At 47.0% G+C, this 16,352-nt stretch overlaps 1 protein-coding gene across 2 annotated transcripts; it reads left to right on the top strand.

Moving 5' to 3' along the window:
* Positions 1-1,726: 1,726 nt before the first annotated feature.
* PRADC1 (protease associated domain containing 1) lies at positions 1,727-12,482 on the top strand. Of its 2 annotated transcripts, none has more exons than XM_082236791.1 (5): positions 1,727-1,835; positions 6,326-6,426; positions 8,167-8,276; positions 9,332-9,499; positions 12,227-12,482. In XM_082236791.1, the coding sequence occupies exons 1-5, from the start codon at positions 1,775-1,777 to the stop codon at positions 12,345-12,347; spliced, it is 561 nt and encodes a 186-aa protein (XP_082092917.1). In that variant the 5' UTR covers positions 1,727-1,774; the 3' UTR covers positions 12,348-12,482. The 2 variants fall into 2 exon arrangements, with proteins under 2 accessions (XP_082092917.1, XP_082092916.1); XM_082236790.1 differs by lacking the exon at positions 1,727-1,835 and adding an exon at positions 3,003-3,097.
* The last annotated feature ends 3,870 nt before the right edge of the window (positions 12,483-16,352 follow it).

Here is a 16,352-nt window from a genome sequence, read left to right as displayed (position 1 = left end):
AGGGCCCAAGGAGAAGGGGATGACAGAGGACGAGATGGTTGGACAGTGTTCTCGAAGCTACCAGCATGAGTTTGACCAAACTGCGGGAGGCAGTGGAAGACAGGAGTGCCTGGCGTGCTCTGGTCCAGGGGGTCATGAAGAGTCGGACATTACTAAATGACTAAACAACAACAACAATACAGTAGATTTCTATGGACAGTCATCATTCCACTCCCAGAAAGTGATATAGGGTGTCCCGGAAGTTCTATTATTGATGTGAATCTCTGCTATTAGATTTATGGTTCATGTCCTGTGAGCTCTATGGAAAGAGCAGCTCCGGTGAGCCGGAGCCCTTCCTCAGGGCCTTACCATAGAGAGAGGGAGGCATTCCCTATCCAGACTGCAGGCAATCCTGTGTGCAGTCCTATGAGCAGGAATGGGAGGGCCAGGTGCCCTGCAGATAGGACTCCATTTCCCATCAGCCCCTTCCACCAGCAGCGTGGTCAAGGATGATGGGACTTGTAGTACTTCAGGAACACCTGGAGGAACCACAGCTTATCCCCATCAATGCTAAACGCACCTTGCATGTCCCGTTTAACCTAGAGCTTCCTTCTGAAGCATGTAGGACAATGGTGCATAACAGCGGGTTGGGCTAGATGACCTTTGGGGGTCCCATTCCGACCCTTCAAATTTACAATTCTAACTGGAGTTGTTTTTTCCCCTTGCTAGGAACCATTGGCTTAGTAAGAAGGTTGTGCAGTTTGAGTGAAAGCCATTTCTGGAGGTCAGAACTGCCCCATCCCAGCGATGTGCAGAAATTCGAGAGGTGAAGCTTTTGCTGAGATGCTTCACCTGGGCAACCATCACCTGCTGAATCGCTGTTTCAGTTGCAGGGATAGTAAAGCAGGATGTTTTCCCCACCACTCAGGATTACCCCCGCAGGTTAATCTGCAGCTCTAATATATTCTCACTACTTGGGAGTAAAGCCATGCAGACTGACTTCTGTCAGGGATTTCTCTAGCTGTGATTCCTGTATTGCAGGAATTTGAACTAATGACCATTTCCAAGGCTAGGATTATATAATACGAATCCTTGTTTTCCTGGAACGTGAACTACACTTTAATCTTTCACATCACCCCCTTGATATTCTTCAGAAAGTCTCTTTTAATTTATATTTATCAGGCTCTGATGACTCCAAACCATAGCTGTCAATTTCCCCCTTTTCTTGCGAGGAATCCTATTCGGAATAAGGGAATTTCCCTTTTAAAAAGGACAACGTTGACAGCTATGCAGATGACTCCAAACCCTCGATCTTTACAAAAAGGAAGTAAATTTATTTCTTATTTCTTATTAAGTTAAAAGAAATAAGCATTTGAAACTTTATGTGTTTTTAAGTTTTATATTTTTGTATGTTTGTTATATATTTTTTTCTTTTTTGTTGTGGTTGTTTATTGTTGTTTTTGCTTCATTATAGAAAATGCTAATAAATATTAATTTTAAAAAACAAACAAAAAGGAAGTAAATTAACCTCTCGCTATTCTTTTCCCCCCTATTAGGAGCTTGTTGGTAGGATCTCCCCCCCCCCCCCAAAAAAACCCACCAATATGGGTGGCAGCTGATGGATTCGAACCCTCCGCCAATGGCATCATGAAGAGCTTGGTCTCCTCCAATGAGAGGAAGCTGGAGGGCGGGTTTTTCCCTTATCAGCGAATGTCAGCGTGAAGAGTGTTGCACAGCTGATGCGCTTGCAAGAGGCGGCGCTTGGCAGGCAGCTGTTGCGGGCCCCCCCCCAGCAATGCTCCCCATTTGGCCCAGATGTTTGTGCATCTTGCTCTGCTTCGGCCCCTTCGCTCGCAGTGAGTATCCCCTCGGCTTCCTAACCTGGGACTGGTGCAGTCATTGGGGACGGAAGCTTCTGGGCTGACAGCTGGCATGGCAGAAACCCTGCCTTACCCTCTCGCCCAGGCTGCAGATGCTCAAAGGACACTGACAAACTGGAACGTGTCCAGAGGAGGGCAACCAAAATGGTCAAAGGCCTGGAAACGATGCCTTGTGAGGAACGGCTAAGGGAGCTGGGCATGTTTAGCCTGGAGAAGAGGAGGTTAAGGGGTGATATGATAGCCATGTTCAAATATATAAAAGGATGTCACATAGAGGAGGGAGAAAGGTTGTTTTCTGCTGCTCCAGAGAAGCGGACACGGAGCAATGGATCCAAACTACAAGAAAGAAGATTCCACCTAAACATTCGGAAGAACTTCCTGACAGTAAGAGCTGTTCGACAGTGGAATTTGGAGGTCTTTAAGCAGAGGCTTGACAACCATATGTCAGGAGTGCTCTGATGGTGTTTCCTGCTTGGCAGGGGGTTGGACTCGATGGCCCTTGTGGTCTCTTCCAACTCTTCTATGATTCTATGAAATCGACCTGATCTTCCTTCGATCTTCCTCTTTTCACATTCATGTGTTTGCCTTGTCTAGCCTTAGTAAGTTGCATGGGTCATTTTATAAAGAGGTTCCTTTCTCAAGATCTTGCAATGCTTTTTAATAATAGTAATACAGTAGCACCTTGGGTTAAGTGCTTAATTCATTCCGGAGGTCCGTTCTTAACCTGAAACTGTTCTTAACCTGAAGCACCACTTCAGCTAATGGGGCCTCCTGCTGCCACTGCGCCGCCGGAGCACAATTTCTGTTCTCATCCTGAAGCAAGGTTCTTAACCCGAGGTACTATTTCTGGGTTAGCGGAGTCTGTAACCTGAAGCGTCTGTAACCTGAAGCGTATGTAACCCGAGGTACCACTGTAATAATAATAATAATTTATTATTTGTACCCCGCCCATCTGACTGGGTTTCCCCAGCCACTCTGGGCGGCTTCCAACAAAGATTAAAAATACATTAAAATGTCACACATTAAAAACTTCCCTAAACAGGGCTGCCTTCAGATGTCTTCTAAAAGTCGGATACAGTGGTACCTCGGGTTAAGTACTTAATTCATTCCGGTCTGTTCTTAACCTGAAACCTGTTCTTAACCTGAAGTACCACTTTAGCTAATGGGGCCTCCTGCTGCTGCCATGCCACCGGAGCACAATTTCTGTTCTCATCCTGAAGCAAAGTTCTCAACCCGAGGTACTATTTCTGGTTTAGCGGAGTCTGTAACCTGAAGCGTCTGTAACCTGAACCGTATGTAACCTGAAGTGTATGTAACCCGAGGTACCACTGTAGTTGTTTATCTCTTTGACATCTGATGGGAGGGCGTTCCACAGAGCGGGTGCCACCACTGAGAAGGCCCTCTGCCTGGTTCCCTGTAACCTCACTTCTCGCAGGGAGGGAACCGCCAGAAGGCCCTCGGAGGTGGACCTCAGTGTCTGGGTAGAACGATGGGGGTGGAGACGCTCCTTCAGGTATTCTGGGCATAGGCTCTGCCTTCCTGCAGTTTCCAGCAACGGATATTAATAAGCGTTGCTGCCTCCAACTGTGACCCCGTCCATTTAAAAGCACATTCTCTCCCCACCCACCCAAAGGATCCTCAGAACAGTAATTTTCTTATGGGTGCTGGGAATTGTAGTTCTGCAGGGTAAACTATAGTTCCCAAGATTTTGACGGTGAGGTTTGGGGCGGATCCAAACGATGGATTCAAATTGCAAAAGGGAAATTCCAACATTAGGAAGAACTTTCTGGCAGTAAGAGCTGTTCAACAGTGGGACAGACGTCCTCAAAAGGTGACAGACTATCGGTCAGGGATTATTCAGCTACATGGTGTGGAAGGTTGTCATTGGCAAGACACCGGTTTCCAGAGCAGCCCATGTGCTTTTTGCAACTGCTCCAGAGTATATGGTGTGTGGGCTTTGCAATCTCAAGCCTATTTATATATTTTTTTAATAATGTTTATTAAGGTTTCACAAACAATAAAAGATTCCAAGATTTATACATAAGAAAAACTACTAAAATATAAAAATACAAAAACAAAACACATAGAGAATACACAATAAAAAACAGTTAACAATGGAAAAAAGACAAAGAAAAGAAAAAGAAAAAATAAAAACCGAGAAAAAAGCCAAAACAGAAAATTGATTAATATTATTCAAATCTTATATTTCACTCACTAGTTTCTTGACCTCCTCACACCTCCCATTATGTATTCCAGTTCAGATATTAGGTTCAGCAAATCCTTACCCTCTTACATTTATCCTCACTCAAGATATTAACCTATTATAAATTTCAATTTTCCAGTTATCAATCCTTATTTACATTTTCTTAAAAGTCTTTTTACCAATACCAATTATTTTCCATCAGACATCATTTTAACATTCCTTAATTTTACAGTACTTCTGCAAGTAGTCTTTGAATTTCTTCCAACTCAAGCCTATTTATAATTCCTTGCTTCCCCCCCTCCCCAAGCCTCCTATTTGCAGCGTGGCAACAGCCAGTTGCATGGAATGTGGCCAGGCAAATTGTTTCCATTCTTCCTCTTCCTCTCGCAGTTATGCGCAGGCTTGAAAAACGTGGTCTCCCAGGATTGGCATAGAACATTCCAGGGGGCCGAAAATGGAGGTGGTTATATATTCAGATTATCAACTCCCCTCTTTTTTCCTCCAATAATCATCCTATTCAGTGTTTCTCCTATAGAAGCGTGAAGCACCAGGGAACTATGCTTCCTGTCCCCAGACCCTTCCTTGATTTCCAAAGCTGCTCTGAGATTCTCTTCGCAATCCCACAGACCCACAAAATCCCAGCCGCTGTCATAAATTTGTCTTGGTTGGCAGCTTCAGGTTGGCGTTTCTGCCGGAGGTGGCATTCAGCTAATTTCCTTTCGGGTTTGGACCCTGGAATGCAATTGTGGATAGGGCGACTGTGCTGGAGAAAAGTAGATAAGCCTGCCACCCGATAAAATCTTTATATATATATATATATTTAAAAACCCTTCCAGTTTAGTTAGTTCAGCCTTTGCCAGCGTAATGCCCTGCAGGTGTGTTGGACTACAAATCCCATCAGCCACAGCCAGCTGATGGGATTTGTAGTCCAAAACAACCGAAGGGCACAAAGCTGGCAAAGGCTGAGTTAGTCCATGTTTCCTCCCTGATCATCACGTCAAAGGAGGAAAGGTGTTATTGCATGACAGACTTAAACTGGTTTGAAAGGCATTCCCTGTTGCTGAGGTGACCTTGGCTATGGGAAGAGGACTGAGATTCTCAGCACCTCACTAAACCACAGGTATAAAACTGATATAAGTTTGTTGTATAGCCACACCCTTAGCCCAGCAACAGCTGGAGGCAGTTTTCTTCTGGATGAAAAGGTCTCTTCACTTTAGATGTTCATTTGAACCTATCTTCAGTTCCTGCTTTTGTATTTAAAAAAACAACAACTATTGTTGTCTCCACCCCCATCATTCTGCCCGGACGCTGAGGTCTAGCGCCGAGCGCCTTCTGGCGGTTCCCTCATTGCGAGAAGCAAAGCTACAGGGAACCAGGCAGAGGGCCTTCTTGGTGGTGGCGCCAGCTCTGTGGAACGCCCTTCCAGCAGATGTCAAAGAGATAAACAATTACCTGACATTCAGAAGACATATTAAGGCAGCCCTGTTCAGGGAAGTTTTTAACGTGTGATATTTTATTGTATTTTTGGTTTCTATGGAAGCCGCCCAGAGTGGCTGGGGAGGCCCAGCCAGATGGGCGGGGTATAAATAATAAATTATTATTATTATTGTCTAGATGTTTTGATGGTAAGTTTGCAAATCACCATGGGACAGAAATGCAAAAGTAGATTCATAAATAGGTAGATGCTGTACGATCGCAGTTTGTGCAGGGGTTCAGTGCCAAGGGTTCCATGTCAAACCTCGGTTCACGAATGGTTCCGTTTTTGAACATTTTGGCTCTCGAATGCTGAGAACCTTTGAAATAAAAAATTTAAGGTCTTATATATGTAATAAATGTTCACAAATGTACAGAAAATAACAGAGGCCATCCAGAGAATATTGAGAAGCAAAGCAGATCGTAAGCCTGATCTGAGAACCCCAAACAAAGGTGTGCCTCCCTTATATAGACATTTTAAATTGCCCGCCCTGGAGTCCAAGATGGAGGGGTGTTAACGTATATAAAATTGTACATATGGTTGATTTGAATATGTTATTATTGATTATGTATACCCAATGTATCAGCCGCCTAGGGGGTTTCACTGTTTGTATTTGGTTGTTGCTAAAAAAAATAAATTAAACTAAAAAAAATGCACTTAAGATGCGACTGTGCTGTAATGAAAATAGTCAGTGTATCCCAGTGCTCCCTTCATCTCTGTTTTCGTCGAGACTCTTTTGGCACAACCTGCCCCAAGAGTTCACGCTCTCTTTCTCTCTTGGCACTGCAGGCTTACGTATCCAGGAATACCTCTACTTCCAGGTATTGAGCCCTGGCGATATCCGCTACATCTTCACTGCCACCCCGGCCAAGGATTTTGGAGGGGTGTTTGTAAGTATGAGAACCAGGCTCCTGTCCCCTCCCAGCGATGCCCAACATCATTTTATTTTTTTACTTTTATTAATCACATTTATATACCGCCTTTATCTTCCAGGGATCTCAAGGTGGTGTCGAGTGGTGCCTCGCAAGACGAAAAGAATCCGTTCTGTGATTCTCTTCGTCTAGCGGTTTTGTCATCTTGCGAAGCAAGCCCATTGACGGATTAGCGGATTAGCGCTATTAGCGGCTTTTAGCGGCTTATCTGCTGATCGGATCAGCTGATAAGCGGCTTAGAAAAGGGGGGGGAAGGGGAAAAACCAGCAGGAACTCGCAAGACATTTTCGTCTTGCGAAGCAAGCCCATAGGAAATTCGTTTTGCGAAGCACCTCCAAAACGGAAAACTCTTTCGTCTAGCGGGTTTTCCGTCTTGCGAGGCATTCATCTTGCAGAACACCACTGTATATGGCTCTCCTCCTCCTCCTCCTCCTCCCCCTCCCCCTCCCCCTCCCCATTTCATCCTCACAACAACCTTGTGAGGTAGGGCTAGGCTAAGAGATGGTGACCGACTCCATGTTCACCCAGTGAGCTTCATGGCCGGGTGGGGATTCGAACCCTGCTCTCCCAGGTCTGAGTCCAGCGCTCTAACCACTACGCCACACTGACTGCAAAACAGTCTTCATTTTTTGGAGGGAGGGTTTAAAATGTAACTGAAGCGTTCCCAAAGCCAGGAAGGATTGGACTCTGATTAATAAAATACAGACGAGGCTTGACCAGCCAGACTCTGGGAGGGGTGCCAATAATAATTCCCTCCACCCCTTGGCCCAGGTCGTTTTATTCACAAAAGAACTTTTTACAGTGTTCGTAAGAACCAATCAGATTTCCTCTGAGCATTTTAAAAACCCCACGTGGGGCAAAGTCAGATCAGAAGAAATTCTTTTAACTACAAAGAAACCATTTCCTACTTGAGCATGCATATGTAGTTCAGAGTAAATAAAATAGGAATAAAAGGAGGAATGCAATCAGCAAAACCCCAGAGGTCATAAACAGGAATAAACAGGAGAGGCAGGATGGGTAGTATTTACCGTCTCCTTGTGAACTCTCTTCCTGGCCTTTAAGATCTATCTAAAGATTAACAAACTACATAAAAGTAACCTACTATCTTTATGTACTGAGGATGCCCAGTGAAGCAACTAGCCTGTGTTTAGAATGCTGATAAGTGCCTGTCAGGCGTAGAGAAAGCAAATGGCAGAGGTGGAGAGGCTTGTGGGATTTGATCAGAAATTATTGTCAATGAATCAAGCCCAGACAACACAATGCTTTCATTGCTGACACAATGGCTTGCTCCATATTTCATAATTCCTCATAGCAATCCCACTTGACCCCCACAGTAACAGAGAGGATAACAAATTTATTAGGACGTAAGCTTCCATTAACAATAGCTCATTTCATCCAATACTTGAAGTGTTATCCTGAGTCACATTTTCACATGGTTGGATGTGTGTGAGATGAGTCCTAAGCTAATAATGGCGAAAATTGCTTTAAAAAAGAGGGATAATTTGCAAAAACAGAAACAACACACCAGTAGCTGATAACACAGGCGTCCTGGCATTGATATGCTAGTTCACCACTGTGCTACACTGGCTTCTCATGGCGCCAGAGGTAGAAAGCAAGAAGCCCTGGCGCTTCTATCTGAGATATTCAGCAAGTTTTAATTTTGCTCTGCTTTCTTTCTGCCCCTTTCGCCTGCCCAAGAACACGAGATACCAGCAGATCTACCTGGTCCCAGCAGACCCCCCGGAGGCTTGCGGGGCTCTGAACAACGGGGTCTTCATCGAAGGCCAGATCGCCTTGGTGGAGCGCGGGTGAGTTTCCTCACATGGGAAGAGGGCCCGGCTGTTTTCAAGGGCTACGTTTTTAATTAATGGGATTGCTTTCATATGCATTTTGATTAACCTTCCCGTGAGTCGCTTGTTTGCCCGCACACTTTTTGACGCATTTCCCTGTCTCTTTCCAAAAGTCTGCGCACAAAGCCCTTAACAACTCAGGACCCAGTTTGCCTGCCGTAGGCCCTAACTGGTGACACCAGTCACGAAATTAAAAGACGCCTGCAAACCTAGGCAGCATCTTAAAAAGCAGTGACATCACCTTTTGAATTATGGTGCTGGAGGAGACTCTTGAGAGTCCCATGGACTGCAAAAAGATCCAACTTATCCATTCTGAAGGAAATCAGCCCTGAGTGCTCACTGGAAGGACAGATCCTGAAGCTGAGGCTCCAAGACTTTGGCCACCTCATGAGAAGAGAAAACTCCCTGATGTTGGGAGAGTCCATGGGACTCTCAAGAGTCTCCTCCAGCACCAGAATTCAAAAGCAGCTTCGGTGATGAACCTTCTTTATGGTCCAGCTCTCACTTCCATACATCACTACTGGGAAAACCATAGCTTTAACTATATGGGCCTTTGTTGGCAAGATGATGTCTCTGCTTTTTAAGCTGCTGTCTAGGTTTGTCCTTGCTTTTCTCCCAAGAAGCAGGCGTCTTTTAATTTCGTGACTGCTGTCACCCTCTGCAGCGATCATGGAGCCCAAGAAAGTAAAACCTCTCACTGCCTCCATTTCTTCCCCTTCTATTTGCCAGGAGGTGATGAGCCCAGTGGCCATGATCTTCATTTTTTGGGTGTTGAGTTTCAGACCATATTTTGCGCTCTCCTCTTTCACCCAATGATGATGATAGCAATAGCAATAGTACCCCTCCCATCTTACTGGGTTTCCCCAGCCGCTCAGGGACGCTTCAGTTATAAAAACATAATAAAGCGCCATACATTCCAAACTTCCCTATACAGGGAACAATACCTGTCTAGTTTGGATCTGAGTGTCTTTGGGGGCGCAGGACTCGAAGCTCTCTTGCTGCCTTCCCGGCAGGGGCTGCTCATTCCTGTCCAAGACTCGCATCGTACAGGAACTTGGCGGCCGTGCGGTGATCATCGCGGACAACGCCTATGACAATGACAGCTCCTACGTGGAGATGATCCAGGACAGCACCAGGCGGACAGCGGACATCCCTGCCCTCTTCCTGCTTGGGAGGGACGGGTAAGTGGCTTGGAGCTGGCGTAGCCAGAGGCTTCCGAGATCAGGCAAAATCTCCTCCGTGGCTGGATCTACACTCAGTTTTTAAACGTTATTAGAATGATATCGGAAAGATCGTTCTAAAACGTCAAGAAAATAAAAGTCCCTTTTGCTTTCTTTCTCCGCCGTCTCCCTGGTTTCTGGTTGCTCTCATGTCACGTTTTAATTACGCACCGTGGACATTAAAACATAACGTCGCATGGCTATATGGTTAACAGAATCTTTCCTTTGCTTTTTCTTAGCGTTAAAAACCGTGAGTGTAGATCTGCCCTGCGTCTTGTAAAAATAGAAGACAATCTTGGAAATGAAACAAACAAACAAACAAAAAATCCTTTCAGTAGAACCTTAGAGACCAACTAAGTTTGTTACTGGTATGAGCTTTCGTGTGCATGCACACTTCTTCAGATATGAAAGCACACGAAAGCTCATACCAATAACAAACTTGGCCTCTAAGGTGCTACTGGAAAGAATTTTTTTATTTTGTTTCGACTACAGCAGACCAACACGGCTACCTACCTGTAACTAGAATCTTGGAAATGGTAAAGAAATGGGGGGTTTTATCAGTGATGGCCGTAATAACAGAGCTATTCCTCCACTGTTGGAGGGAATCGCCCCTTGAATACCTGTTTGCTGGAAATCACAAGTGGAGAGAGAGGACGGTTGAGCTCAGGTCCTGTTTCTGGCTTCCTGTAGACACCTGGTCAGTTACTGTGAGAAACAGGAAGCTGGACAGATGTAGCCAGACCAGTTATGTGGCTTCCCTTAAGTGCATAGTATTAAATTTGAGTGCAGTAACTATTGGGTTACGGTTATGATATAAAAAGAGTGAAGATTGGGTGTAGCAATGAGATTTAAAAAAGAAAGCCACAGAAAAGGGGATGAGAAGTCGATAAAACAGAAGAAACATTGGGATTTTATGTGAAATTTGTGGAAAGTTTAATAAACTATATTATAAGAAATAAATAAATTTGAGTGCAGAGAGCTGGTGTGCAAATCTGCTGGCAGCAGTAACAACCCTTGCAACAACAACAAAATCTAACAATGGGAGAATGGAGGAGAGCTTGCCAAATTTTAGGAATGCAGAAATTTACCCGTTTTAAAAGTGCATTGGCACACAGAAGCAGCAAAACCAGTTCCTTTTTTAAAAATGGAAAACTGAGTGAGTGGTTGGCAGGTTCCGGAACAGGATCAAAGCTCTGGAAAACATCAGCCCAAAACTCTTGAGTGATGTGGAGATAGAACACGTTTGTTTATGTCACGAGTCCGACTTGGAATAAGGACGCTTACTGGGGATACCTGGAACGGAGTCGGCCAAAAGGGAAATTGCAGGCCACTTGGAGACGGCTGGCCACTTTAGTGTGGCCCCTCGAGTTTCCACCAGACTCCTGCAAACATTGGTCGGACCTTGACAGGCTGCTGGGATCCTGGCTGGTTGGTTGGTTTGGAAAAATGTAGATGGGGCAAAGGCAAACCCATCACTGATCCAGAATAGAAATTGAGCAGCTGTACTGTGCTGTGGAGGACATGGGTGGCACTGTAGGTTAAACCACAGAGCCTAGGACTTGCCGATCAGAAGGTCAGCGGTTCGAATCCCTGCGACGGGGTGAGCTCCCGTTGCTCGGTTCCTGCTCCTGCCAACCTAGCAGTTCGAAAGCACGTCAAAGTGCAAGTAGATAAATAGGCACCGCTCCAGCGGGACTAGATTGGGACAGACAGAAGTACTGTTTTGGGGGGACAGGAGGCGGGCAGATGTAGAGGACTCCCTGGTCCTGAATGGGGCAACTGTGCCCCTGGAGGACCAGGTGCGAAGCCTGGGAGACATTTTGGACTCACAGCTGTCCATGGAGACGCTAGTTAATTCTGTGTCCAGGGCAGCTGTTTACCAGCTCCATCTGGTACGCAGGCTGAGGCCCTATCTGCCAGCGGACTGTCTCACCAGAGGGGTGCATGCTCTGGTTATCTCCCGCTTGGACTACTGCAATGCACTCTACGTGGGGCTACCTTTGAAGGTGACCCGGAAACTACAACTAATCCAGAATGCGGCAGCCAGACTGGTGACTGTAAGTGGCCACCCAGACCACATAACACCGGTCTTGAAAGACCTACATTGGCTCCAAGTACGTTTCTGAGCACAATTCAAAGTGTTGGTGCTGTCCTTTAAACAGCCTCGGTCCAGTATACCTGAAGGAGCGTCTCCACCCCCATTGTTCTACCCGGACACTGAGGTCCAGCGCCGAGGGCCTTCTGGTGGTTCCCTCAATGCAAGAAGTGAGGTTACAGGGAACCAGGCAGAGGGCCTTCTCGGTGGTGGTAGCCACCCTGTGAAACGCCCTCCCATCAGATGTCAAGGAAATAAACAACTACCAGACTTTTAGAAGACATCTGAAGGCAGCCCTGTTTAGGGAAGCTTTTAATGTTTAATAGGTTACTGTATTTTAATATTCTGTGGGAAGCTGCCCAGAGTGGCTGGAGAAACCCAGCCAGATGGGCGGGGTATAAATAATAAATTATTATTATTATTATAATCCCGCAAGCAGGATTCGAACACAAGAGCCCTCTCCCCTCCTGTGGTTTCCAGCAACTGAGATTCAGAATCATCACTGCCTCCGACTGTGACAGGGAGTTCCGTAGTTTAACTATGCAGTGCGTCCACCGACCAAAGTCACTATGGCTTTGCCCCCCTCTTTCCAGGTACATGATCCGCCGATCCTTGGAGCAGCACGGCCTCCCCTGGGCAGTCATCTCCATCCCCGTAAACGTCACCAGCATCTCAACCTACGAACTGATGCAGCCTCCGTGGACCTTTTGGTAGCAGAGAGCAAGCAGGGCAAAGGATCCTGGCGAGGACGGGCCACAGACTGGCCGGCTGGCCTTTCCGAAAGGAGCTGCGATGGGGCTTTACGAACTAGAAACCTCCTGGATGTTCCATCATCTTGCCTCTTTCAAGAATTGGAGCCACCGTTTTTGGGTGGCTTTCGTAGGTCAAAGGAGCTGCCCGCAGCGACTCAGCCCTATGGGCTACGTACTAAGCGTGGCACTGGCTTCCCCGCCTGGCACAACTCTCCCGGGGCCCAGCCACAAGTCAGCCCTGGACCCGTGGGCACCAGGAACCACCAGTGGACTGTTCCAGCAAAATACACCTTCGAAATCCTGTGATTCAGCAGAGGCAGCTTGCTCTTTCTTGTGCTGTTCCCACTGGGCTCAGGATTGTGCCCCCATTTCACTGGCTGCCTGGATGGGGCAGCTGTGCTGCTTTCTGCTTGGAAAAGAGAGGCACAGTGCGTCTCTCTTGGAGGACTGGGGCTGTGGATGATTTAGGTTACCTTTTTCTATCCCTGGGGAAGCATCCCTACAGCAGTTTTGCAGTCCTGCTTCTTGTTTCCGTTTTTGTTTGGCTATGCTACAGCACTCTACGTGGGGCTACCTTTGAAGGTGACTCGGAAACTACAACTAATCCAGAATGCGGCAGCTAGACCGGTGACTGGGGGCGGCCGCCGAGACCATATAACACCGGTCTTGAAAGACCTACATTGGCTCCCAATACGCTTCCGAGCACAATTCAAAGTGTTGGTGCTGACCTTTAAAGCCCTAAACGGCCTCGGTCCAGTATACCTGAAGGAGCGTCTCCACCCCCATCATTCTGCCCGGACGCTGAGGTCCAGCGCCGAGGGCCTTCTGGCGGTTCCCTCATTGCGAGAAGCAAAGCTACAGGGAACCAGGCAGAGGGCCTTCTCGGTAGTGGCGCCCGCCCTGTGGAACGCCCTCCCATCAGATGTCAAAGCGATAAACAACTACCTGACATTCAGAAGACATCTTAAGGCAGCCCTGTTCAGGGAAGTTTTTAACGTGTGATATTTTACTGTATTTTTGGTTTCTATGGAAGCCGCCCAGAGTGGCTGGGGAGGCCCAGCCAGATTGGCGGGGTATAAATAATACAGTATTATTATTATTATTATTATTATTATTATTATTATTATTATTCAACGGCACCCTCTCGGAATTTCGAATGTGCCCATTGGCAAACTCTATTTAAACTGGGGAAGGGAGTAGCTGATGCGGAGACCTCTGGGACGCGAATCACGTGTGGCTGCCGGGAGCTGCCAGCGTGGTGCCCCCAGGTACACAGCTGCCCCACACCAAGCCCCCCTTCCCCAATAAAATAGGTTGTGGGGTTTTGTGTGCATTTTATGCATAGCAGTTTTCCTACTTTGCAAACTGCGCCCAAGGGGTCAACAAGTTTGGCACCTCTTGCTGGTAAGTGCTGGTTGGCTCACGGCCTTCTCCAAACCTTATTTCTAGCACATTTGAGTACAGTCATACCTAATGTTGCATCCACTTCATGTTGCGGACTGCCAAAACCCGGAAGTACCAGAATGGGTTCCAGGAGTCCATTCGACTGCCAAAACCGTTCGAAAACCAAAGCATGGCTTCTGATTGGCTACAGGAGCGTCGTGCAGCCAATTGGAAGCCGCGCCAGACATTTGGCTTCCGAAAACCATTCAAAAACTGAACCCTCACTTCTGGTTTTCGATCATTCAGGAGCCAAGAGTTCCAAGGCGTTCGGCAACCAAGGTATGACTTTAGTCCTGTCACGGAAGGAAAAAAGAGGCGCTCAGACCCTCCTGAAATAAATCTAAAATGAAAGGAAAGCAGAATTTGCCTCCAAAATTTCCCCAAGCAAACGAAAAGCACAACCTCTATCCCTGCAAAAGTAGGCAGAGTGCACTCTCTACCCTGGTGCACAGAAGCATTTGGATGAAATAGAGGATGGGTAGGCAAACTAAGGCTCAGGGGTCGGATCCAGCCCAATCACCTTCTACATCCGGCCCGCAGACGGTCTGGGAATCAGCGTGTTTTTACATGAGTAGAATGTGTGCTTTTATTTACAATGCATCTCTGGGTTATTTGTGGGGCATAGGAATTTGTTCATTGCCCTCCCCCCCCCAAATATAGTCCAGCCCCCCACAAGGTCTGAGGGACAGTGGACCAGCCCCCTGCTGAAAAAGTTTGCTGACCCCTGAAATAGAAGATGACTGGATGGCTGGGTTTTGCATTCTCGCCACTTCTGGCTGCAGAAAGAAATCCCTCAAATTTAAAGTAAATAAATGGGAAGAGGAGGAGGAGGAGGGTCTCCGCAGCTGACAAGGGGTGGTGGTCATAGAATCTTAGTTGGAAGGGACCCCATCAGGTCGTCTAGTCCAAACCCCGCTGCCCCGGTGTCCTCACAGTGATGTCTGAGGACACTATTTTATTAATTCCGAGAGAATAATAGCAAGAAAGATTTGGGAAATGATTTTGGCTCCACCACATCAAGAAGTGAGTGAAGGACCTGAGCAGAGACTAGTTGCCAGCTGATCACCCGGAGTTAAGGGCTATTGGAGAGGACACGGCGATAATAATTTGTTCATGTGCTGGATCTAACAGCTATAGGGCCTGTTAGGAGTCATGAAACTTTTCATAAAGCTCCTGACAAAGGAGACTTCCCTGAAACGCGACAAGCTATGGTTTGTAACCAGATGTGCCAGAGCTTGCCTCCCTTTCTCCCTCACTGAGGACTAGAAACTTGGTTTTGAAAAGACGAAAATCGGGACAGACCAGAACTGTCACATCCTATCGTGGGTGGCGCTGTGGGTTAAACCACAGAGCCTAGGGCTTGCTGGTCAGAAGGTCGGCGGTTTGAATTCCCGCGACGGGGTGAGCTCCCGTTGCTCGGTCCCTGCTCCTGCCAACCTAGCAGTTTGAAAGCACGTCGAATGCAAGTAGATAAATAGGTACCACTCCGGCGGGAAGGTAAACAGCGTTTCCGTGCACTGCTCTGGTTCACCAGAAGTGGCTAGTCATGCTGGCCACATGACCCGGAAGCTGTACGCCGGCTCCCTCGGCCAGTAAAGCGAGATGAGCGCTGCAACCCCAGAGTCGGGAACAACTGGACCTAATGGTCAGGGGTCCCTTTACCTTTTATGAAATCACAGCGCCCCACAAATCATACGATCCATCGCTCCCACAAACCTGCTTCATGGGTCTCAGTTTACCCCAGGTAGACTCACAGAATAAGAGGATTAAAAGATCCCATGAGGGTCATCTAGTCCAACCCCCTTGCAGTGCAGGAATCTTTTGTCCAACGTGGGGTTCAAACCCACGACTCTGAGATAAAGTGTCTCAGGCTGTACTCACTGAGCTATCCCAGGGGATAAACTCTGCCCCACCTACAACACACACACAAAAAACCCTTGCAAAACTAGCTTCTTATTGCTCTGTTAAAACAGCAAAGAACTATTCCCGCATTGCCAGGGGTTGGACTAGATGGCCCTTGGGTCCCTCCCAACTCTAAAACTCTACGATTATTTTCCAGACTGAACATACCCAGCTCCTTCAACCATTCCTCATACGGCTTGGCTCCCAGACCCTTGATCATCTTGGTCACCTTCCTCTGCACATTTCCCAGCTTGTCAACATCCTTTCTAAATTGTGGTGCCCAGAACATAAAATTGTGCAGCCCTGTTTAGGGAAGTTTTTAATGACTGATGTTTTAATGTATTTTTAATCTTTTGTTGGAAGCCGCCCAGAGTGGCTGGGGGAACCCAGTCGGACGGGTGGGGTAGAAATAATAAATATTATTAATAATAATAACTGGACACCGTATTCCAGGTGTGGTCTGACCAAGGCAGAATGGAGCGGTACTATTCCTTCCCTTGATCTGGACACTAGACTTCTCTTGATTCAGCCTGGAATAACAAAAGGCAAGAGCAGGGGTAGGCAAACTAAGGCCCGGGGGCTGGATCCGGCCCAATTGCCTTCTCAATCCAGACAGTCTGGG

Source organism: Podarcis vaucheri (assembly GCF_965113315.1).
Source record: "Podarcis vaucheri genome assembly, chromosome: 9".
Taxonomy (NCBI): domain Eukaryota; kingdom Metazoa; phylum Chordata; class Lepidosauria; order Squamata; family Lacertidae; genus Podarcis; species Podarcis vaucheri.
Note: the sequence above shows the minus strand (reverse complement) of the source record. Positions and strands in the feature narration are given on the sequence as shown.

Excerpts from the sequence above, each read along its gene's own strand:
- PRADC1 (XM_082236790.1), top strand. The coding sequence starts at position 3,022 with ATGGGGCCTCCTGCTGCTGCCATGCCACCGGAGCACAATTTCTGTTCT. Across the intron at positions 8,277-9,331 it reads ATCGCCTTGGTGGAGCGCGG|GGGCTGCTCATTCCTGTCCA; the intron begins GTGAGTTTCCTC and ends CCTTCCCGGCAG. Across the intron at positions 9,500-12,226 it reads TTCCTGCTTGGGAGGGACGG|GTACATGATCCGCCGATCCT; the intron begins GTAAGTGGCTTG and ends CCCTCTTTCCAG.